We start from the raw sequence: 26,653 nt of genomic DNA, 5'->3' as shown, positions 1-26,653 counted from the left end.
GTAAAGCGAAGAAATATTTCTATCTTAAAGAGAGCATTTAATAAAAATATTGAAAAGAGATTCATAAATAATTAAAAACAAGAACCGAAAAGATAAATGAAGGAAATTAATTGTGCTTATGATGAGGTTAATGTGAACAATTTTTTATTCATATTAAAAAACCAGTTTGAATTTTTTTTCCTTCATTACTTGTTCACTACGATCAAAAGCTGGGAGATAAGACTGAAACTAAAATCTTTTTAATTTTTCGCTTAAGATGACAGAATGAAAGTGTTAATTAAATGGCTTTGCAAGATCTAGATTGAGTAAATCATCGTGTCACTATTTTAATATTTATGATCATTTTGTAACTAAATGACTATAAGCTTCTAATTTCAACAACCTAAATCAAATCATTTTTATTTTTGACATGTATAAACTTGAATATTAAGTTAATGGATATTTTTTACAGACATCCAAAAATTTATTCGCTTGTGTAGTTTTAGATCTCAAATTTCTTTCTGCTTCATTTCGCAGATTATAATTATTTAGATTCACAATAATTTATTCTTCTTACGACAAAACCAGCCATAACATATGTTATCATTTTAATATTTTGTTTGAAACTTTAAATAATTTATGTTGATTATTTTAAAAAAGAGCAAGATCAAGCAAAAACTGTAAACCATGTGATATCTATTAGTTAAAACATTACTCATATTAAAACATTCAACATTCAACATTCGTTTAAAACAATAAATCAATTTCTACCAATTTTTTCGCTATATTTTAATTTATTGAATCATTGAATTGAATTTATAAAAGAAATGTAACTTTTTATCATGCAATATCTCATTTTAAAATTCATTAGTTTAATATAATTTTAAGTTTTTAAACCTACGGCATCTTTGTATCTGAATAAAATATAAATAAATAATTGCCTTCAAGACAAGAACATGACAACAAAGATTGATCTTCAATAAATGAACGAACAGCTTTGTAATGGTTAAGAGCCTATCAATTTTAGCCTGTTTTCACTTTAGATAGAATTACACACTTCATTACCATATGGCTTTATCGAATGTAAATATAATGTATAGATAGATTCTTTTACAATTTGTAAACATTTTAGCTTGATTTCAATGCTTTTGATTTTTTTCCCAAATGGTAACAATAAAATCTGAGATGTATAAGAATAAAAGGAATAAAAACTTTGTTTAAAAAGTGCTAAAATATCAGAATATAGGAACATCATTTAATGAGCATATAGAATAGTGGTTCTCAAACATGGCTCTAGATGACACGTTAAGATTGTTGGGATCTTCAGTCTGTTACAGCTAACAATTTACATAATCGATGTATCGTGTAGCACAGTTACAGAAACACTGATGTAAAAAAGAACACGTTTTAGACGAAATTCGCATCAGGTGAAAACATTTTACTTTATGCTGCCTTTAAAGAATAAATAAGTCATTATATGGATACCTTAAGAACACTGATGAAAAAATAACGACGGTGATCAAACAAGAGAGAGAAGAATAACAATTTTTTCCTAATTGAAATGGAGTTTTGCTTCAGAATTCTTTGTATATTTTTTAATTTCAATTCCAATGATGAATGATCTTAATGGATAATTAATGAGTGTAAAAGGCACACATTAACATCAACCACATAATCTATTAAATTTGACTGCTTCACATTTCTGTTTGAATTACGTTTTTTTGGTTCTTCTTTCATTCCTTTTTTATAAATTAATGTGTGAGAACTTTGCTGAATGAACCGTTAATTTGTTTAACCCAATAACTTTCTTACTTTTAGTATTCATTCTTTTCAAACAACATTCTCTTCTACTCACTTTTGTTTGAAATTGAAAAGAAATTACTGCTACAAAGCTATCAATCATCTTAATATTATTAATTTGCTTTAATATCTCAATATATATATAATTCCCATGTACATACATAAAGCTTAAAATCATTCATTTGAAACGTTCAAATGTCAAGATGCTATACAAGTATGTTATAATCAAGAATTCCGAAAATGGATAAAAGGAATCTCAAAAATCCTCCTCTAATTACATCATCAAATGTATAATTTTTTGCTAAATATAAACATTAACTCAACCATCAATGCTTCAAACGAATTCATTCATAAATAAAACAATTTCATTTCTGAAATTTAAAGTAAATGAAATAATAAAAAGTGCTGCTGATGTTGGAATGAAGAAAAAAAAAACTTGATTTTCATTCATAACATATATCTTCTTTTCTTCTCTCACTCTCTCACGCGTGCATCTTAAAAAAAATTCATTTAATTCACGCGACTTCTTGAATAAATAATATTGTTGGGTCAAGCGTTTATACAAAGATTTCTTTTCCTTAGGGGATCCAAAAATTTATTTTTTTAAATTTTCTTGTCATGAAATATAAATAAATAAAAATGTTTTGAATTGCGAAAAATGTCAAGAAGATTTTCTCCGATTCATTAAATCTGATTTATTAAATGTTCTATTTGTGGTTTTTAGGCGGTCATATATTTCCAGAGGTGTGTTTAAGAGGAGTTTTGAATTATTAAATCTTGATCAAAAATTGAAGTTTTTGGCTCCAAAATTTTGAAAATATAAGTTTTAAAATCTTGCCTAAAAAATTTCTTTTTTTCATTGTTGTACTGTCCATTTGACACAGTGCTAACCAAATTATGCTCCGCGACACACTATTGCACTGAGATGCGATTTTAGATGCGTTACGGAAAACTAGAGTTTGGAGTCGACTCGATTTTTATAAAAAGTAGAGTCAACTTGAGTCGCTTGCTGAAAAGTCTGAAGAGCTCTGACATAAAAATTTTAGGCTTCGTCCAAAATTGCAGGCCTTCAGACAAAAAATTGCAGATCTGCAGCCTTGGACGAACTATAAGCTACATCACAAACAAAAGGCTTGTGCATCGAAAATGTAGGAAATGCAAGCCTGCGGTTTTTTGCCGAACAATCCAAAAATTATAAAATTTTAAAAAAATTAAATACAGCTTTCGATGGACATAATAAGACATAATGTATGAATAAATCCTTAAATTATTATTTCATGACAGTTCATACATTGTAAAACTCAAGAAGCTGTTGAAGTAAACAACAAGTTCCATCATATAAGTCTATTATTCAAGTACCGACCATCAATTAGTTGCAATATAAGCATACCGATTAAATGAATGAATCGACGAGCTAACTAAAAGTTTCATCTCTATTTACAAACTAATACAATATCTCTTAATTCATAGCGTGGGTGTTTTCTCTCCTCACTCTTACAAGCAATAATATTTTAACTACTTTTCGATTCTTTTTCTTTTTTATGCTCGCAATATACCCGGTAGACAGTCGACAGTCCTTTTATTGTTAACAACAACAGCGGAGAATATTGAATGGAAAGACGGAATGAATTTTAATTTATGATTCAACTTGAATCAGTTCACGTTATAAGTCACATACAACAAAAAAAGAGTTGCGGAACGAAAAAAAAAAAATTAAAAGTAAAGAGACGAAAAAGAAACAAGACAGACGACTTCCCACATGAGTGAAATGAAAAAAAAAAAAAAAAAAATACACCACGTTTTCTTACGACGATCAAGAAGATTGCTTACGGACGAAATGTAGTGAATGAATGAATGAATAAATACGTTTATATAGGTAAATAATATAATTTTTTTGCTATGTATAAATTCTTATATATGCCATGAAAGTATGATGGCGATGATGATGATGATGAGACTGAAATTGATATTCGATATCTTCTCATATGCATTTTATAATAATAACATAGATCGCATCAGCATTATTATATATTAAATTGCAAAGTCTTTATCTCATGAATTTTTTTTTAAGCTCGTGAAGCGAAAAAACAAACAAAATAAAAGTCAAAGAAGGAAAGGAAAGAATATAAAAATGAAAATGAAATGCAATAAACAAAAACAATCAACATGCACACATACCCACTCTATGCCGAGCCCTTAAATTTTCTAATTGTTTTGATGGCTTACTAATAGGAATACATTTGTAGCCTTTGAATATGTAAATGCCACCATCATTTGTATGACGATGAACAATATCATTACTTGACTGCTGTTGACGATAATGTCTCTCACTACTCTCATGAACTAATAAATTTTCACTATTATCCTTTGGTATTTCATTTTCATCTATAACAACAACCTTATTTTGTTGTTCACTATTGTTTAAATTTAACAAATCACTTGATCGTTTGACTTTCTTATTCTTATTATCATCATTAATATTAATATTATTTTCATGTATTATTGCAATATCATTCGTATTAATACTCGCATCATGATCAAACTTAATTTGATTTTGATCTATTTCTATATCATTATTCACCATATGTGATATTTCAGTTTCTTCGTTCTTATTTGACAATGAATGCGAAACATTTTGTGAAACAAAATATAAGGTAACAGTCAATAATCCCAAAATTCCTATTGTAAGTAAGGCACGTCCATAAGTTAACCATTGCCGTTTTCGACGTTGATATACTTCTTCCGTGTTGTACTCCATCATTAAATTTCGTTTAATTTTTATCACACATATTTTCATTATTATGATGATTACATTTTCTTGTGCGTTTTATATTTTTTTATTTGTGTTAATTTTCACTTCTTTCGTTCCTTTTTTTCTCATACTAATGTGATTAATTCACATTTCTCACTTTATTTTTACTTTTTCTTTCTCGTACTTTTCATTTCTCGCACAATATGAATTCTAGTCATTTGTGAATATTTATGCGAACAAATTCCTCTCTACACATGTATAATTGGCGTTTTTCACTTCACTTATCAACTAAATATATTTCAGATTTTTAGATTATGATTTCAAATGCCGTGCCATAGTGAACATTCGTTGAGTGTATGTCTATTAATACTATCAAAAAAACAAAAAATTTCAAAATATAAACCTAAAATAATTTTTGTTGTCTTTATCAAAACCAAGTATTTTATCTCATTTGCAGTGATAGGAATGAATACCATGCACAGTGACGTAAGCTTTATATTTAAGTCCTATAATCAATTTTTTAGTGTCATAAATTTTTATCCAATTGGATGATTCAAGAATTTTATCAAATTAGGTATTATACCGACATCAAAATCATAAATACCTAAGACTAGTTAATCAAAGATATTTTTACTAGATGTCAATAAAATAAGTAATATTGCATATTTTGTCATGGCGTTATCTTATCAAGAAATTTAATTTTTGTGTATGACACTGACAATTTAATGGTAAAATACTGTTTTTTCCGATTATTTTCAATGACATTTTTCTTGCTTATTTATTTTGCGAAATTCATTTTTAATATGGAATAAGGAAATTTTTGATTAGCAAACGTCACATTTATCAGGGTCGTGGTCAGGATTTTTGAGGAAAATTCTGACATGAAATTGTATTTGCTGGGCCCTTCCAGAAAGGCACACGACGTAGAAATGGCTGAAAATCCAGCTACAGCTCAACATGACTCTTACCTGAGACTGGATTTCATCGAATCGAGGGATCAGCGTCACACTGGCCTAGCATTGGATTTTCGGCAATTTCAACACTGTGTACACTCAGACTATTCCACAACATATATAAGTTTACATTTGCTAGATCATATGCTATCCACAACATATACAATAAATCATAATAACGAAATCTTTTATCAATAAATTCTGACCACTCTCTTGAAATAAATCAAATTCTTTTGAAATCAAACAAAGTAATTTTCTGCGAACTTAAGCAATAACAAATGAACTGAAAACTATTTTAAAAAACTAAAGCTTATCCATATTACGTGCAAAGAATATATATAAACTCAAATAAACAACTTTAAATTTATGAGAAAAAAATTGATAAAACGTATTTGAGTTAAGTCATTCATTGAAAAAATATATATTTATTGATCTTTTAAATGTTTATTTTATTGTCAAAGATTTATTTCATAACTTTTCAAATTAGGAAACTTAACAAGTGTGTCGAGTAAGAAATAGCAAAGTGTAATTGATATGTGTTTTAAGATTTGAGAGGAATTTTTTTACAGATATCATTAATTGACTACGAATGCGATATCCAACAGGGTTAATATTTCATTTAACATCTCGAAAACTAGCGATTAGAATAGTAGTTTACTACATACTTAAGAATGGCTGCTTAGAGAGATAAATTTATTGATTGCTTTGAGAGATTATCGAACTTTTTTTACTTCTTCTCTCATTTAAAATTAAACATTGACTCACAAATCATTCTGCATGTTTCTCATGAACAGACGGGGCTAGAGGAAAATAATAATGAAACAGCAATGCCTCCTCAGAACTTCTAACAGCATGGATTGCTTCCGAGCAATATCATGTTGCTATTTATATCAGAAAGTAGCAAGTATAGAAAGAACCATGCATAACTGACATTAAAATTGTGAAATTCATTTATGTATGTCACACCATGAAATTGGTCGTTAAAGAAGAAAACAGAACCATATTATATTTGATGTTTGAAATGTCTGCGACATGAACGATCACAGTACAAGTTATTAGTCTCTATAATGATGTAGAAGCTAAGCATAGAGATTTGAGAAATCATAACTTTTCCTAAGGACTGAGTTTTATTACTCTTTAAATCTATTATTCTATTTACTTCCGGGAACAAAGTTATCACCTGCCTAATGATTTGAAAACAATAGGATTACTTCTAAACGAATAAAAATGATACTTGATATACTTGTTCTTAATTATTCGTATTCTTTTCGAATTCCTATAGATAGATAGTTTTTAACAAAACGACTGTCTTTTTATGATCCTAATTAGAATTGATTAAATTGCTTGGAAATATTTCAACAAAAGAAACATAAATGTTTTGTCATAAAAGTTGGATTCGTTGGCAATATAATACTTTTTTAATTGTATTTTATTTCCATTAGCACCAAATTAAATTATGTAGTTAAGTATCTATCAATAATATCGATATGATAATGATCATTGGTAACTTAATGAAAATATGTATGCTGCATACTGTTCTACTAATTTAAAATCAGTTTTAACAAGATTTATTACTATAATGAAGAGATCGCATGCTGCACACGGCTTCATTATCTTCAAATTAATTTATAGTTAGTTTACAATGTAATAAAGAAATTATATGCTGTGTGCTACTAGGAAAATTTTTACAGTTTCAATCTATTTATGTTTAAAGTATGTATAAACTCCTATTGATCGATAGCTTTGAGTACACTTTGCCGTCTTTTTCAGAAATTTTGACGATATTCTCAAACTTGTTTTCCAATACTTATCTCGATTTAAAATCAAAAATACTTTACAAAATCATTCACAATACATTTTGGATTTTTTTAAATGTTTTATTTTAAAACAGAAAGATTTATACAATAAAATATGAAATAAGAGAGTCATTTAGTGCTTTGTATTCATTCCATGAATTAACAACAATTCTAATGAAAAACTATTGAATTGCTTTTTCCAATAAAAATTATGTGGATCGTGGAAAATATCTATCGATTTTTAATAATTTAATGTTTAGCAAGTATTAAGTTTCACATCACTTTCAACACTTTTGAATAGAGCACTTAAGAATTTAGAATTTTTTGGTTACACACAGAAAGACTTTTGTCTCAGATTTCAATCTAAAAACTGCCTAACAATTAAGTTTTATGATCTCTAAAGGCGTACGTGAAAAACTTAATAATTGGAATTTTTTCTAAAAATCTTGCGGCACAACTCGAGTTCACTCACGGTGCAGTACCTAAAATATACTTTTTGATCCGCGACACATTGCTTGCCAGATACTAATGCAAGGTATGAAATTTTATTTGCAAAAATATGCTTCTCAATTCTTTCAAAATACTTCAAACATAAGGTTTAATTTTTAACACAGAAATAAAATGCTTCACTTAAAGAAGTTCTTGTTGTGAAAAAAATCCGCATATTTTTTTTTCTTTCAAGCACGTTTCTTGCTAATTTTAGACTTTTTACATAATTTTTATTAATATTTTCTTTCAATTTTAACTTTTTATAAATCACTAATTACATTGATTTACATTAAAATCTAATCAAAATATATTTTTTTCGCATGACTATAAACTTTTTACTGGTTTTCTTGATGATAAAATTCGATTAGAAAAGTTCACGATCTTAACAACTCGAGAGCGAAGCGATGACTAAAGGAGATCGGCATGATGAGAATATGAGAACGGAGTACTTTAGTATAAAAAAACGATGAGAAAACATTCGCGGTTGTGCAAGAAACATTAAGGCGGGAAAGCATTCTTGGATTTGTAAATGTAAAAGAACTAAAACATTAAGATCGCAAGGTATTCATTGAATTACTCTTTTTTTATCAATCGTGGAAATCCTTCGAGCAGTTCAAATGTCATAATAATGTATTATACATAATGAGAATACATGCCTTTTTATCTGCGTAAAATGATATGTTTGGACATATTATATAAATATTCATATATTAATATAATTGATTAGTTTTAGCGCGGCCTTTTTGCTTTTGATAATATTATATTAAATTGAACGAACCGTTTCGAAACGCAGAAAAACGATAAAATAAATTGGCATTATACGACGGCATGTTCCATGTCCCTTCACAGAATCACAGAACAGTAAGAAAAAAAAACAAGTTTAATGGCTTTTAAAGTAATTTTAAATTTAAAGAAATAACGTATTCAAATTCCAGTTGCAGATATTTTATTGTTTTAAATTTTTCGAAGCAAATTACTGAACCATTAACATTACTATAATTTTTTGTTTAAAGCAGTCAACGCTTTTATATTATGAAAACAATAACGAGGATAACAAAATAAATTGAAAAATTTGAACAAAACAATGAAAATGAAAAATAAACTATAGTATTCGTGGCATATTTTCCACAATGTTGTTTTGTTCATCTCTATTAAAGCTGTTGAGAATTTCATTTTTTTGTTTTGTATCATGACAGTAAAATTCTCTCTTAAATCACACGTTTTATGTACCTTTAAACTGCAGTTCTTTTTTATCAGGTTTTATTTTTTCTTCCTCTACATGTTAATCGCTTTGAAATGTTTTATCGTTGAGAGGTCGTCGAAAAAAAGAAGAAAAAAAAACATAAATAAAGTTTTTCTCTCTCATTTCCTATACACATCTCTTTTATAGATACATAAGTTGTATTTTATACATTTATATATATTTTAAATTTCATCTCAAGTTTCAATGCAATTTGCATACTTAATCATAATCATTGATATGTACACTTCCAAATGCATATTCACGATGTGAATGAGACTTTCAGTTCTTCTTATCGATTATGTATGTTGAGCATGGAATTTTTTTTATTTTTCTACAAGATGTTTCTTTATAGCATGCCTAACTTGTTTTTTGCTTTATTCTGTTTGACATTCATCTTTACAAAAAGCACATATGAGAAAATGATCAAATCGTTCTATAATGACGTGCTAACATAATATATGTGCGGTAAATGATAGTCAATAAAACAGAGAAAAGAAGAAGAGAAGAACAAGAAATTACTAATAAGTTTATTTAAATGTGTTTGAATTTTAAAAAGCTTCTCATCTTAATGCGTAAACATTAATGAAGTTTATAATTTATATTATCAATTAGAATATAAATGATAATGAAATTAGTCAATAGAAATGACCAAATATCGCTGTTTTATATCTTGTTATGAAAAACAGTAGTTTCACGAAACTTTGTAAAAATTCCTGTGAGATCAATTTTTTTCGGTGAGTAAAATTGTAAATAAATCCGGCACCAGGTCGGCGTGAAACCAGATTCGATTGAAATTCGATGTGAAACAAGCCGACACCATGCCAGACTATCAGACTTTTTAGCGCAATTTATCGTACATGAATACAATGTGAAAATAAATTTAGTAAAACATTAGAACTAAAAATTAAAACAGTTGCTCTTGATGTCCGTTTTGATTGCCTATAGTTCAAAGGAATTTTTAGCGATAGTACAATGTCCCTCAAATTTTGTTCAAACGTTTCATTCCCGATCTGCACAAATTATTCATGGCAGCAAAGCGGCTGTCATGTGGGCCATGTGGCGTCCAAGTGACATGTCATGGCATTCAAGTGGCATCAATGTGCATGGCGTCCAAGAGACTTTCACATGACATTCAAGTGGCTGTCAAATGGCATTTGAATGGCTGTTACATGGCATTTGAGTGGCTGTCACATGGATTTGAGTGGCTGTCACATGGCATCTGAGTGGCTGTCACATGGCATCTGAGCGGCTGTCACATGGCATGTGAGTTACTGTCACATGGCATGTAAGTGGCTGTAACATTGCAATTAACTTGCTGTCACATGGCATCCAAATGTCTGTCACATGACATCCAAATGTCTGTCACATGACATCCAAGTGTCTGTCACATGACATCCAAGTGTCTGTCACATGACATCCAAGTGACTGTCACAGGGCACCCAAGTGCTTGTGCCGATCGGGATTTAATTCTAAAAGGAAGGTCAGCACGTTCTTTTGAGTTCGCAACAAAATTATTTTTAATCACTTTAAGATGTCAAATCATGCTTTTGTCACTGTTAATTAATAGAGCGATAAGTCGCTTGTCAAATAGCGACTTTTATAGTCTTCAAAAGAAGTTAGTCTAAATAAAATTTATGTTGCGCAATAAATCCCTCCAACCAAGAATTTTTTTTTGTTGATTTTTTATTTTGTCTTTATTTGGCATTTGGTCGACATGATTGCAGCTTTATAGTGTGAGTCATGTAATAAACTTAAATTATTCCATCAATAAACATCAAAAAAGCATGAATGAAATGAAATCACAAACATACAATTCTCTTTCGGTTTTTTATTCATATTTGATCTCTCTTTGTGTCTTTTATTTGATTTTTTGCCAGAAGCAATTTAATAAATCATTCATCTTGCATTATCAATTATTTATGCACTTACATGATTTCATTCTTCTTAATATTTCATACAATTTCATGAAAAAAATGGACTTAAAACATAATAACTTTGGCTTTATGATCATCTTTCAAAAAAAATAAAATTATAAAAATTATTATAAATCGGTAATATTAAATGCATAAATTCATTCTGACTATTTTGACCTCAAGTGATTTACTGTAGAGATATATTAAGCAAAAACAGCAAAAATCATAAAATAAAAGCTGCGGACATATTCAAACCGTGCATAGTTTACGATCATCAAATTGTTAGAGTTCATGTAGCTCCATATTTTATTTCAAAAATATCAAATTACTACAAAGCTAAAATAGGGGCTTAGCAAGAGTCTTAGAAACACCGGAATCTTATTTTGAAACTTTTATAGGTATGGACCCGAGCGACACAAATGAAGAAGGATCCGTCAAGAAGTTTTCAAGGCTCCTAATGGCTTGATGAGGCGTTCATGTGGCTGCCAAAAATAACCAGTTTTTTATTTGGTTTCGTGGAGCCTTTAAAACTCCGAAACGGAGTCTTCTTCATTTGTGTCGCTTGGGTGATATTTGCTGTTGTGATTTTCAAAATTTCATTTACTAGATTGAGATTTTAAAATTGAAGACTTTTATGATTCCAATAAATTTATGCAGAACAAAATTTAATTTATCTGTTTTGTTTAATGGGACATAATTCTGGTACTTAATATATTAACACGTTAAACGAGGTGCGGATAAGATTTTTTCTTGTTTAAAAAAATATTGAATAAATTTGAAATGGCTTAATAGTGAATAGATATAAAGACAACGAGAATGAGGGATTGAGCCGCCTATTTGTCTGATATTGCTTTTTTACGACTTCATATATGTAATGCATATACATGCAACTATGAATAAGTAATCAATTAATGTGAAAACGCCTCGAGCATGTTGAAAAAAATCCATCCTTTCATGTTATTCTGCATGCGTAATCAACGTACATCGATGTAAATTTCCATAATAATAATAATAACATATTTATAGTAAATATTGGTCATCTAATTATTATGCCAATATAAATATTAAATATGAAGAATTTATAACATGTTCATATAAGTAATTTAGATTCAAAGTGATGTTGCTGAATTATAATCATTCAATTAAACACAAGACACACACATGAAATCATGAAAAAATTTAAAATGCGCACATGTCAATGCTTTCTTATTGTTCATCGTAAGGAATGCGTAAGTTTCTGATGCTTTTAAATGAAAAAGAAAATAAAAACATAAAGCATCTCAACTTTCATGAACGAGAAAATAATAACACGAAGAAGATAAATATGACTAGCTGCTCAAAAATTTGTCTTTGGCAAATATTTAAATTATTTTGTCGTCGTTTTCATCATCATCACCATCATTATCATCATCAGTGTTGCTTTATTTTCTTTTATTACCTTGTTTCTTACTCTTCTTTTTGAAGTAGTGAGAATTTATAATATATTATTTTAAGAATGCATGGGATGTCATGAATGAGATGAAACTAAGAATTTTTTAATTAAATAATCGAGAATACGGAAGTTGATAAGAGTTGGAGGTAAGGACAATCGTATGAGCATTCATAAAATAATTATTTAAAAACTATCCCGAGTAACACAATGCGACGAACTGCATTTTACGCCGTAAAATGGTTTGAAATAAGTCGTTGCTAACTGACTACTCACCTAAAAAGCGTGATGATGAGCATAATCGATATAGCTGAGCATGCTCAATTTCAGAGCATATTCATGACTTGATACGACAATGTACCAGTGCCCTAGCAAACACGCTGCGCTATTCGGGAATGACTATTAATTTTATTTCAACGTAGGTGAATTTCTTCAAGTGTTTCAAATTTTAATTAGATTTCTTCATTGAGGATTGCAGGGCAAAATTTAATTACTTTAGAATATATATTTTGTAGTCAAAATCTTAAAATAAATCCGAACAGACAAGGAGCATGCTCATAATTATGCGCACAAAATTGAGCATGCTCAATTAAATTGATTGATTATACTCATGAGCGCGCTCATTTAGGTGAGTATGATATTTGCCTGTTGGAGAAAAATCCAACAAATTCCACAAAATATTCATATTTCAAATGCGCTTATTAAAACAGACTTTATTAAATTTTATACTGAGTCTTTTGTTTCTATTTTTTTTATCTTTTTCTCCTTTTCTTATTCGAATAAAATATTATTTGCTTTCATTAAGCTTTGTGTTCTAGTTAGACCACCATGCAGTAATATTTTGTTTCATCCAGATCATGTTCATCGTTTTCGTAACAAAAAATATCAATAATACCCTTAAGTATAGTAAATATTTCACCGTTTTGGTCAATATTATGAATTTGCAAGCGATAGTCTTCTTTTTAATTTCAAAATAATTTCAATATTGTAGGTAATTGTATGATTGAACATTTAATGCATATCCAGAAGGATGTACAGCGCAAAGATCAAGAATACTTGGGCTGCTGTCGAAACCCATTCTCTATTAAACAGGAAACTATTGAAATGAACATATACCACAAGCTGATTATTCCTATTTAATCGGCTTAATCAAAAACAAAAGCAATTGTATGAATAGTTTATTGAAATGTTATGAAGCCTAACTATAAATGCAATCAGCTAAAAGTTGCTAACAAAAATGTTTGCTTAATGGAAAAATTCCTTTGCTTCAAACATGATTAATCTCTTATCAGAGCAAAAAATGCTTTTTTGAAATGAGAAAATAATGTTTTTTTTTTGTAAACATAAAATATGTTCAATATATAGCTTTTAAAAAGAAGGAAGAAGTCGAATGCATCTTAACAAGTTAAAAGATTAAAATTCAAGATAATTGAAGTGTTGAAATTTATTTGTTCTTAAGCGATAACTTTTGTATGAATAAAAAGTTATTCTCACGTTGAAATTTTAGCGGTAAAAAATGCAATTTTAATTTATGGACTTTAATGGTAGAAAAAATCTTAAGTTTAATTAAATATTAATACATAGGGTGTTCATATGAGGATTTTTTGTAAAAAAAAAATTAATTTGTGGCAGGATTTGTGGTTTCCTTGCATCTTCCTATGATGCTCCCCTATCTTTTACACCTGTATAAATGACTAGCCATGCTCCGTGACATGATATTGAATATCATGCGTTCTCAAGGTATGGATTTTAATGCTTTAAAATTCATGTAAATGAATCGTTTTTCTCAAGAAGTCTTACTGAGATTTATTCTGAAACTTGAAGCATACGGCGTTGAAATACCCAAAAATCTGGCCCTAAGCTACTTGTCTAGGCCAGTTTTCTTCAAATCTGACCTGTGCAGTCTCGCAAAGGTACGATCAAATTTTCGGCAATTTCTTTATATTAATCTCATCAGTCACATTAAGTTAAAACAAACTAAATTTTGGAATCTCCATACATAACAATTTATAAATTATTCAATAAAATCATTAACATACCTTCGCATCCATCGTAATTTAATCCAAAGTAATATTCGTCACATTCATCACACTTATGGCTATGAACATTAATTTTGCATTCACACTGACCATTATTTTTGTCACAATTTTGATGTTTAGAACCATTTAAATTACAATCACATGGACTGCATTTGAGAGAAACATTTGTATATCCATCATCACATTGATTGCATAATTTGCCTGTAAAATTTGGCTGACAGACACATCTTCCAGTGACTGAATCACAATAATTATTCACTGCACCATGGTCAGAACATTCACAAATTTCACATCCAATTTCAGGATTTCCATAAAATCCTTTTTTACATTTTTCACATCTCCAACCTTCGGTATTTCCTTCACATTTTATGCACTTTCCAGTAACAGGATCACAAGGATCTCCATTACATTCACATGGCAAACATTTTGATCCTATTTCCATTGGATTGCCATAATAACCATCTTCACATTTTTCACAATGATCACCAATATGTCCCATTGGACAATTTAAGCATATATATTCATCACTATTTTCCTTCATTTGACACATATCACTAAAATTATTTGATTCCTCGCCCAAAGGACATTTACATTTTTTACAATCATGAACCGTTCCTCTTGTTGCATCGCCATAAAATCCTACCTCACATCTTTCACAACTGTAACGGATATGAAAAAATTGAGAAAAAGTGCTTAAGTTAAAAATAGCAAAGACACAAACCTTTCTCCAGTTGTATGATGTAGACATTCACCACATTTCTTATTCACCATATCACATGTTTCCGAGTGCCCATTGCAGTTACAAGGAAGACATTTTTGAACTCTTTCGTGGGTGTTTGTATTTTCAAGAATTGAAATGTGTCCAAACGTGCATTTTTCACATGATAATCCTTCATAGCCAAGAGGACAATGACATTTCTCAACAATACTGACGTCAGTGGCTTCTTTTGTCTCAACAACTTCATTTGATGTCATTAAATCACCGGAATATAAAATTGCACGTTTTAAAATAGCTTCAGCTTGGTCAGTATGATAAGTTCCACGAATCAATATGCTTTCAATGTCAGTTATTACAGAAATAAATTGAGTTCTTGTTACTGGATCACCACGATAGTCAGTTCTTCTTAATCTTGTTATTATATCTTTTACATTTTTTGGAACGTGATACCAATTATTCTCTTTTAATGGAACATCAACACTTGTATTTGAACTTGAGAAGAATCCATCACCGTAAGCAATTTTCATTCCATTTTTTCCAATCAGTATAAAGTTGGGTCCATTTGTTGGCTTTCCACTCGTATCACCTCGAACAATTACATAGTCAATTTGAAAGACAAAATGTGAGCCATAATTTTCTAATCTGTTGCCAAGATAAATTTGCGGAGCTGACCAATAGACAGCTTCAACATCTGCCAACTCATACATTCCAAATACATAGAATCCCGTATCATTATCTCGTACTGGATATGCAATTTCTGTTTTTGATATATCAGTAACAACCCATCCCTCTAGGGTTTCTATGAAATTTCTATCGACATGATAACTTTCACATGTTGTATCGATTCCAGAACAATAACATTTTAGACATCCATCGGGATTTTCATACGTAAGTCCAAAATATCCTTTCATGCATGTATCGCATTTTTCTCCTTTTACGTGTGCTTTGCAATGACAAGATTCTTCACATTCTCCACCTGGAATTGTACCTCGTACATCGCAAGAACATTTTTCACAATTGCTTCCTCCATATCCAATTGCACATTTGTCACATTTCGGTCCACTAAAGCCAGCTTTACAAATGCATTCACCGCCTAATGGATTGCATATTCCAATTGATCCTTTCAAATTACAGTCACAAGGTATGCATGGAATGTCATGATCTGGTTCTCGATCATATGGACGATAATAACCAGACAAGCATTTTTCACAATTTATTCCGGTAGTAAATTTTGTGCAATTTACGCAAACACCACCACCGACCATCTTTCCTTTCACATTCTGACTTAAATTTCTCTCATCAATATCGGCATTATATTCGCATGAACTTGCATGTCCGTAACATTGACATTTCTCACATTTATTTTCCTTCTGTGGTGTTCCAGCACGAAACTCTCGTTGATTGAATAATGGACAACACTTATCACAATTTTTACCACATGTATTATGCATACATTCACATTGTGGCAATTTGTTTGCATCATCATTAACTTCATCTTGATTTTCCCGGCATTTTGCTGCATGTCCAAAACAGTAACATCGGCCTATTATCATTATTGATTGAACTGAATAGTAGCTACGCTTTTTTAATTCATTCTCATCTGGTGTCCATTTTGGTATACGATCGCTTTCAATTTCCGTGATGCTTTTAATTAAGCCTTTAAATTTCACTCGAATATATTGAGCTAAAGAAAAATTTTGAAGTTCAGGTGACAGTGAATCGTAGTTTCTTTGTGCCATAACGACAAATTTAGCTTCTCCATATTTAAGTCGAACTGATTCAGAATATTGACTTGTGCATGTAATTTCAAGATTATTCTGCAATGAATAATTGCTATTACGACCAGGTAGACCGAAACGTGTCATGCATTCTTCATTGTTTGTTGCAAAATACTGCCAAGGCTCATAAATTTTTCCATCAATTGACTTCTCTAGAATCCACGCCTTTGGAAGTGGTGATTCAGCTGATTTAATTTTGAATGAATAAATTTCATAAATCTGTAATGAGAAGAATCAGAAAAAGTCTATTAAATTAAAACGAACTTTTAAAATGTTTTTATGATGTTAGAGTAAGTCTCTTAATACAATTCAGTGGTTAGCAAACTTTATAATCTGAACAACCCAAAAATAGACGAATTTATAAAATTCTCGTATTAGATTAGGATGGAAGGGAGGAAGGGAGGATGAACCCCCAATGTCTTTTTGTTTTAACCAGTGGTGGGCAACCTGTGTGTCGCGGCACACTAGTGTGCTATTGTAAACTTCTTTGGAAATGGTATGAAATGCATGCCTGGACGGCTTTGGTCGTGGCTTACCACCAAGGTGAGCCAATAAATAAAAGGTTGTTCTCTACTGGTTTAAAATTTTTCAGAATCACGACTTTTAAGTTTTATCAGTGCTTTGTGTACCAAGTCACTTTTTATTGCTGGGTATCACTCTTTATTACTTATGTTTGTTTACCCTCATTCCAGAATTTAATATCAACTCATTTAATAAATTTAAATATTTTAAAATTCAATCTTGAAATTAAAACAAAAAGTATTGATAAGTGAATAGTCTAAAAGAACCAAATAACTGGAAAGGTATGATTCATTCAGAATGAAAACCAACTTTTAACTTCAAAAGACCATTAATTTTATAACATTAACCCGTTGATTCTTTAATAAACAAAACATAACAACAAGAGATTCTCTCTCCACATTCTATACAAATTGTGGCGTTTAACCAAAGAGCACATAAAAAATGCATATAAAAATTTACATACAAATTGAGATTTCCCATTAAGAAAAATAATAATCTGAACATTTAAAAATCAAAATTGGATGATTTTATAATTCATTTCCTACTGGGCTAAAGATTTTGCTTTCGATTTCAACGCCACAACAAAATATAAAAGCGATACATTAAAAGAACGAAAGGGAAAGAATTAAAATAAAATAGTCTGCAAGAAACTAAATTTAAATTTGATAAGAATAAAGTGTTGTTTTTTGTATGTCAAATAAGAAGAATGAAGAGACTAAGGTGAATGATATTCCCGCCTTTTAATAATTTTCTTTAAACGCCGACCAATTTAATTTTTTGTTGTTCTTCTTTTACATCAACAAAAATCAAACAACAATAAGACGAGGAATATTGCTAGCAGCAACAAAATTCTTCGTGTCAATAATGCGTTCTCAAGAAGCTGTGAGAAGAACTGTTTGGAATTATTACAGTAATTGAATTTTCATTCTACCTTTCTTTTTATTTTGCATAAAACTCGTTTTTATTTTTTATTTGAAATTACAAGTTAAATTTTCATTTGCAGAAATTGGATGCGCATTTTTTCTATTTTATTATAATTTTACAGAGCATTTCTAATTAGATATTTTTGAAGAAATCTAGAATAACACACATCTTTTAATTAGTTCAAGAACCGAAATCAGACCGGTATGACTCTAGCAGGGTGCCAGATTTAAATCGATTTGTGCTATTCGGGTAATTAAGATGTGTTATTTGGGTTATCTGAATTTGTAGATGTTAACGACCAAAGAACTCTTGGAAGGAAGCTGACGATGGAGACAATATTGAACTTGATAATGGAAATTCGAAGACGGAAACCAGTCTATTTCTAGTTCTATCTAGCGTAAGCAAGTGCTCTTGGAGAATTAAAATGAAATAGTTTATTGACCTAAAGTTCTAATTTCTTCAATTCCAGCTAATTTTAAACAAATAATTTGTAAAATGAACTTTTATTAATACAAAATTTAAGTAAATACTTCAATAAACATTGAATCAAAAAAAGAATTGAAGAAATTTGTTGAAGCTATTTTAAGAATTTTTTATAAATCATTTAACAAATTCCATATGATATTGACTAACTGGTGGGTTAATTAAACAAGCTAATATGTAAAAACAGTAAGTGGCTTATTTCTTTCATAGATTTTTTTTTTCATCTCTCAATTTGTTTATAAACAAACTTCAAACTTAACATTGCACTGAGTATATAAGGGTCCAAACAATTACTCTTTACATTTTTTGTATGTAAATATTTGTTATAAATAACCTGTCTCTTTTTATGTTCTTTTCCTCATAGGATGATAGTGCGGCAACACAATACTAAGCTATAATAATTTACTGTTTTTCAAATTCATTTTCATTTATTCTTTTGAAAATTTCCTTCCATAAGAACTTCTCAAACAACATCAAACTCACATCCCTACTCAAAAAATTAATTTTTTTATAATTTCAATTATTGTAAGATAAATATTTACAAAATAGATGCGGTGTCTCTATGTTTTCAAATATGAACTAACTGAAATAAATTTGACATGATTAAACGATGCGTATTGAGTAATAACATTGCTGAGAATGATTATGTTTGACAACGTAAGAAAGATCTGGGTTTGATATAACATCTTAATATGTGTTAGGTGCCGTTAACAAATGATGACTAATATGATGTAGAGGGATTGGTTTTGAAGCCATATTGATATTCTCATATTTTTGTGGGAAAGTTGTTTAGCACTGCTTGAGAAGGAATGTTTAAGAATCTGGTATTTTTAACACAGTTTTGTTTATTATCCCTAGGCATTTCTCGCCATAAAAATCGATCAAAATCAGTCGTCTTACCGTTAATATGGCGACGTTACGGAGCGTCTAAGCAAACACGTTGTGCTGTTCAGACCCTGAATTCCCCAATTACCTTTATTAGGAGATTTCTGATTAGTTATACAGTCTCAAAAATTCAAACAATCATCCTTTATAGTAAGTTCTGGTGCTCTCCCATATAAGGATATGAAATGTTTTAATTATGAATATCTCAAATTTATATGATATTTTGAACAGCAAGAACAGAAGAGCGAAAAAATTTTAATTTTTCTTAACTTTGTCTTCACTCTTATCTTCGATGTCCTTAAAAAGAATCGAAGGCAAAGAAAAGTGAAGAGAGAAAAAGAGATAGATAAATACAGACAGCGATGTACAAAATTTATTACGGAATGCTACTGCTAGGTAGCCAGTAGATAAAATAACAAAGCACACATATATATATTCTCAAAAGAATTCAAAAACAGAACAAAGCAAAGACTACAAAATCAGTCAGAAATTCTTTATATGGGAATAATTGATCTTTAGTTTGGAATCTGCTCGTTACTTGCCACTGCCATTGCTCTTGTTTTGACTTTATATGGACAAAAAAAAAAGTTTTATTATTTTTTTTCGGTAATTGGTGCACTTTTTTAAAGTTGAACATAAAAAATAATTGGATAGAAATGGCTGTGTGTAGAATGTAGACATGACTAAGCAAACGCAAAATTCACGGAAACTATGTACACATTCTATTGAATCTTTCGTTTCCCAGACAAAACTATAAAATTTTATGTTATTACGACTTAACATTCAAACGACAATTGAAATAAACTTCTTGAAACATATCACGAATAAGAGATTTCTGCTTCAATTTGAACCTGCAAAACAGAAAAATTACTTCTGGGGTCGTTCACATCTCCTAAGCTGTGTTACATTTCAATAATTTAATTTTATACCAAAAAGGTCCAATTAAGTAATTTTTTAGAACACGTAACATTGTTTCCACGATCCAAAACAAGAGGAGACCATAAAACGACATTTATCCAGACACACAAGATATATCGGTTCCTTTTTTGGACCAATTTCATATTCTTGTGCATTTGATTTAGCTTCTTTTTCTTTTTTCCACTTTAACTTCTTCTCATTTCTCTGATAAGCAATTGCAACTAACTGTTTTATTCACATACCTTTTATTACACATGTATACTGTTAATGTATGTTGATTATTGAGTAGCTAATTAGTAATTTAAGGAATAAGATGATATATTGCATTCCATACAGAATCAATGCATCAAAAATCAATTATCTGCTCTTTTTATGGATATGACTGAGATTGATGTGCAAGTTATAACAGGGATTATAGATCAAAGTATAAAGTAATTAAAATTAAGTCGATCTCTTTTATGGAAGAAGACTTGTGTTGGCATATATGTAGACTCATTAAAATCAAATTCTTTACATTTGTAATAAAAGTATTCAAAACTTCGGAAGTTATAAGACGTATGACTATGCAACATAATTCAATCGAAACCAATCTAAACCTTTAAATTCAATAAGAAGAAAATGTTACTGATTTCAATTCTCTACAGCCTATCCATTTAATAATTTGATACGCATATGACAGAAGGTTGAGCCCGTTTCCACTTATTTTAATTATACACATTTAGTAAAGCTTTTAAATACTCTATTCTGTTAGTTTTCATCTACTTTCTAATGTTAGTTTGGAATTGCCATTGTTAAATCTATATAGAAGACATGACAGTGCAAATTTACATTATTACATTCGCTGTAGTCTGAAGCTTAAAAGTATAAATTAATTCATTTAATAGTTCTGTAAATTAAATTGCAAAAAGGCAAATTCTCAGAAATTTTACACGCTGTCAATTTCTGAATTCTTCAAATAATGTTTTTGTGCTTTTCTTTCCAGATGTGCTAAACACAATGAAAAGTACGATCACCACTGACACATACAGTTAACATTATATTGGGAAATTAAACAAAAGATAAGAAAACAAATATTTGTAGAAAAATTTAGTTACAGCTGAAATTGAAGCCCATCAATGACCTAAAGAAAATTTTTCATCATCAACATATACCATTGACTTAGTAATCATTGTATTATTAATAATACCAACTTCTTATTCTATTACATGCATCCATCGTATCATAGCCAGAGGACAAGAATATATGAATAAATATATTCATCAATATACTCGCCCTTAATTCAATTAACTTTTTTATGTCTTCTTCTTCATTTCATCAACCATTCTTGTTGATTTTAAATTGATATCGTTTTCTGAAGAGAGGAAAGCTATGTCGAAAAATCAATAAATAATATTTACAGTATAGACCTCCCGTGAAAGAAAAATTTTCTTAAATTAATTTTTTGGTTGATTCATTAGACTCGTTTGTTTGCTAACTGAACTGCTCCTTCATTCTCGTATCTTATGCATTGCAAGTCCATTGCTTTATGCAATTATTGATTAATGAAGGTTTTGAGTTAATTTAAAATGCTTTTAAACAACAATGTTGATTAAATGATTTTGGACCATTTTTGCAGCAAAACTTGATCAAACTCAGCCTTTACGGTGACATAACGAAAACGTTGTACTGTTCGGGTGTATTTTATCTTTTAAAAATGCGCTTTTACTGACTTAATGCTCTAATTTATAACACCTTTATAAAATCAACAATGCCTGTTCACATTTTTTAAGAATGAGCAATTTGTATTTTGATCATTTTTCTAATCGATAGCCATAAGTTTGATCTCTATACATGTTGTCGTTCTATTTCATTTTACAGCACAAAGGATGAAAATATCTAATTCGATGCGCTTGTACGATTAATATGTGAATTAATTGCCATTCTACTTAAACTAGTTTAATGATCATGTAGATTACAAGTAATCTATAAAGAAGATTATAAACTACGAGTTGAATGAATTACAAACTTAAGCTGTAACTTGAATTACTAATCAATAACCTAACTGCAAATGCTGAATTGTGTCTGACCCTTAATGACAAATTGAAAAATAATTTACTACAAATTCCAAAACTCTTAGAATTTAGAAAGAATTTGCAATCAAATGTAATTTTATGGTAAATTAAAATTGCATCATTTTTCTGCATTAACGAAAGCAAGCAAAATAAACTCAACTGAACTTTATGTTTATTCAAATAATAATGAACAATAAAAGAGATGGAGTAGAAAGCAAATTGTATGTGGTTTAATGATTAAGATTGATGATTACTCTGAGGTTCTTTTCTCATATTTTCATTGAACTTATAAATGAACTTGCTCTTTGGAATGGAATTGCAAAACATGGCAAGTCAAAAAGGTTTAAGTGTTATGTAAATGCAATGATACTTAATGAAACCATTAAACTTCCGCCGCATACTTTTGTGTATAAAGCGAGAAAGGAAAATAGATGTTTGTGAAAGCAATAATCTACAAAAATAGACATGAACTTGTGCATCACATATATTTTTATGCATCAATGCACAATCATAAAGTCATACGTTGAGGAATTTCTGAGATTTAGTTCACGGAAATAGAACGACATAAATGAAAATTTCCTCAAACAGAATAAAAGAGTCATAAAAATTCTATTTACACAAAAAAAATTTAGACGTTGAGTTTATTTTCTGATACGCGACAATTTTAAATAGAACTCTTTTGCTTCTTCTTTCATTCTATATTTACAAATGCGTTCAAAATACATGCATTAAATACTAGCGTTAAATGTTTACCATGTGCAAATTTCTGTGCAACGAATTCTTTTTATTTCAAGAGTAAATCGAGAGAATGTGCTTAAATGCTGCGACGTATGCAAATTTGAATCTTATTTGAATTTGAATTTTTTCATAAAAAATTTGGGGATTTAATTTTTTAAATTTTTTAAGAAGAATAAACAGAGCTCGAAGTCGATACAATTGAAGTTGATTTGAGTCGACTCGAAGTCGAGTCAATTTTTTCTGGTCGATTAGACTCGATTTCGAGCTCTGAGAATAAAGGAGAAGCTATTTTAAAGACTTAGATGTAGGGTTCAGCTAGGAGCCACAGGTCAGCATTTCCTGAATTTTAGATGTGCATGACTGCAGTTTTCAACAACACTTTAAAGTTCGTCCAAGGATCCAGACCTGCAGTTTTGGACGAACCCTTCCTAGATCCCTGGGTACCTAAAAAATTATGTTCATCGATAGGGTTTATGAACATAGTAGTGACTATAAAGAAATTGTGATTTTAGTCAAAATCTTTTGAACATTTTGAAACCCTACTTAACTTATAAATGATCCCTAAATCGAGTTCATTCCAATTGATAAATATTTTCATCTGATATGTTTTTTAATTTAATTGTTCAAGGAAATAGAATTCCAATCCAGTGAATTGTGTGGAACAAAAGAGAAAATGAGCCATTAGTTATTCCAATTAAAATGTCTCTTAGTTCTTTCTTTCATTTAAGGTATTTTTTTGTTGATATATTCAAAAGATATTTCTTTCTTTACAAATCCTTTCTTTACTGAATAAAAATTGATCGACATATTAAAAGGCCTCAAGTGACATACTGAGCATTTGAGAGCACTTCTTAAATAAACTGAATTTTTTAATGAAATGATTGAAAAATCCTTCAGACAATGAATAAATTACAGCAATGTATGGAGATGTTTCAACAATTTCCTTCTTCAAATCTAATGAGTTGTTTTGTTCATAAAGTAAGTAAAATGATCAAGAGATTCAAATTGGACTGAAATTGCAGCATACTACACATATTTGAAAATTCAAAGCTTGTTAACCGCCGATGCCCTTTTTAAAGACAATATGATTTGAAAAGAAAATTCTCACCTGCCCCAAATCAATGTCGATTGTAACAAATTCAGACTCATTGTCCACAGCTAATGATTTGCTTTGCCAAAATGAATGCGAGCCATCAATTGCATTTGTTATCGGATGACTTAAATCAGGATCAGAAGAATCGCAAACTTCACACATTGATTGTTGCCTGTAAAAATGGTTAGTCATTAATCAGTGTTCCTTAAAATTTCCAGTAATGATTACCTTGGTGAATAAATGTCAGCTAATCGACAAAACTCTTCGACTTCACTGCCACATGTTGAATTTGCTGTAATTTTAGCTTTTGTTGCAACATTAAATGGTTTTGGAAATAATCCACCATTCGGCGATGATTCAACAAAGCGTTGAAACGGATGTGTACTGTCTGGTAACTGTCGCAAATCTGAAAATGAGTAAAACAATTTGTATTAATGCATTTGATTATTTTTTCTTCTTTTCCAACGTAATTAATGACGCCATTTATTATAATAAATGATCCGATATTTTCCTTCTGTTTCGTTCTTTACTTTAATACAGCCCATAAGAAAATCGTGAACTTGAAAATAAAATGAATATTTTTTGTTATTCGAAGGGAATGTTGTGGAGTGAATTTGACATGGTTTTTTGTGTATCTCAAGTAGCGACTTATGTTCTTGTCTTTTTTTATGAAAGAATTTGTAAACATGCTGTTTTGATGAAAGTGTGTACATAATTTGTAACTTATAAACGAAAAAGATTAAAAAATTCTTAAATGTTTCTTCCTTTATATTTTGTAAACACGTTACCCGAGTGACACATGTGTAGAAGGCTCCGTCACGGAAATGTTAAGGCTTCGTCATACTTTTATTAACACCACATGTAAGCCGCCATATGAAGTTCATATGACTGTTTAAAGTTCAATAAATGTTCCGTGACGCCTTCTTTATTTATGTCGGTCGGGTTGCTTAATCGTTGGAACAAAATTCTTTTATCAATTTTTTTTAAAATTTAATTCAAAGTTCAGCCAATAATCAACGATAGGATAAGTTAGGACACACAAGTTGTCATGTTGATATTATCAAGATAGATCAATGCTACATTAGTGTTAACATATAATGATATTTATGTTTATCTTTTTCTACATCATTCATTTAAGATCTATGAAGCTTAAGAGAGAATAAAAAAAAATCAACCATAAATTTATTTTCTTTATTGCTTTCGATCGTCATTAAAATGAAGGAAGGCATCTCGAAAATATTTTCTGTTAATCCTTTCTCTTTTATATTGTTTTGTTATGCTTTAACCACTTAAATTGATATAAACATTTAATTTTTTTTTATATTCTTTTGTTATAGAATTAGAAACAACTAAGTTAGGAATTGTGTAAAATCAAGGTGATGTTCAACATAAAAGGAAGCGAGATATCTTGTGTATCATGATGAAATTTATGTTATTATGTTTTGTATTTTCAACAACTTCGTGTTGCTTTTTTTGATTTCTTCCTAGAATTCAAAGGATGAAGGATTGCTTATAGGTATTTTGAAAAATAATAAATGAATTTTTTTGAGGAATTTCATGGTAAATATTCTTCATTTTTCAAGTAGTTTTCAGTGTATAGCAAATAAAAATAGCTAAAGTCTTTGCCAGGGGTAGGCAACCTGTGCGCTGTAAGACTCTAGTGTACACCTGTATGCCAAGGCTTACCACCAAGTTGTGCTTCGAAAAATGAAAGGTTGCCCATTACTGATCTATGGGGTTTGTTAACTGTTTTTTATTTCCAACTCTACACGCTGCGTGATTCAGAGTATATCAATGCAACATATGTACCGATCCACATTATGTGTAACAAATCACACATACCGAGTTAGCGTGTCTAGAACAGCCAAAAATCATCTGAGAACTCTAAAAGTGCTACTTAGCTAGTAAATGATCCTTGTTTCCGTTTAATTTTGAATTAATAAGAAATAAATAAGCATGATCTTGACATAATTTTGTTTTGACCCATTTCTATGTCTTCTCAAAAACTACTTTTGGCTTAGTTATATTTTGCAAACTTGCCAAGTTCATAAGTCAACAATGAGGAACTGCTCATTCCTTTCCAAGAAGAAAATGGATCAAAATTAAAATTAATTTGAACACAAAAGTTAAATTAATTCAAAAAATATGCC

The 26,653-nt window shown here is 29.8% G+C and overlaps 1 protein-coding gene across 2 annotated transcripts in view; it reads right to left on the bottom strand.

The window, feature by feature from the left end:
• wb (wing blister) overlaps positions 1-26,653 on the bottom strand; it is a 40,261-nt gene that overhangs the window by 9,461 nt on the left and 4,147 nt on the right. For both annotated transcript variants that reach the window (XM_070640421.1, XM_070640422.1), the window contains exons 2-5: positions 24,732-24,909; positions 24,519-24,675; positions 15,115-17,108; positions 14,394-15,052 (exon numbers count right to left, since the gene is read on the bottom strand). In XM_070640421.1, the coding sequence (XP_070496522.1) occupies positions 14,394-15,052; positions 15,115-17,108; positions 24,519-24,675; positions 24,732-24,909 (2,988 nt within the window). The remainder of the gene's footprint in view (positions 1-14,393; positions 15,053-15,114; positions 17,109-24,518; positions 24,676-24,731; positions 24,910-26,653) is intronic.

The sequence above is a fragment of the Chironomus tepperi genome, unplaced genomic scaffold (genome assembly GCF_022539635.2).
Source record: "Chironomus tepperi strain 1889 unplaced genomic scaffold, CSIRO-AGI_Ctep_v1 contig_219, whole genome shotgun sequence".
NCBI lineage: Eukaryota > Metazoa > Arthropoda > Insecta > Diptera > Chironomidae > Chironomus > Chironomus tepperi.
The sequence above is the reverse complement of the archived record's forward strand: the minus strand, read 5'-3'. Positions and strand labels throughout refer to the sequence as shown.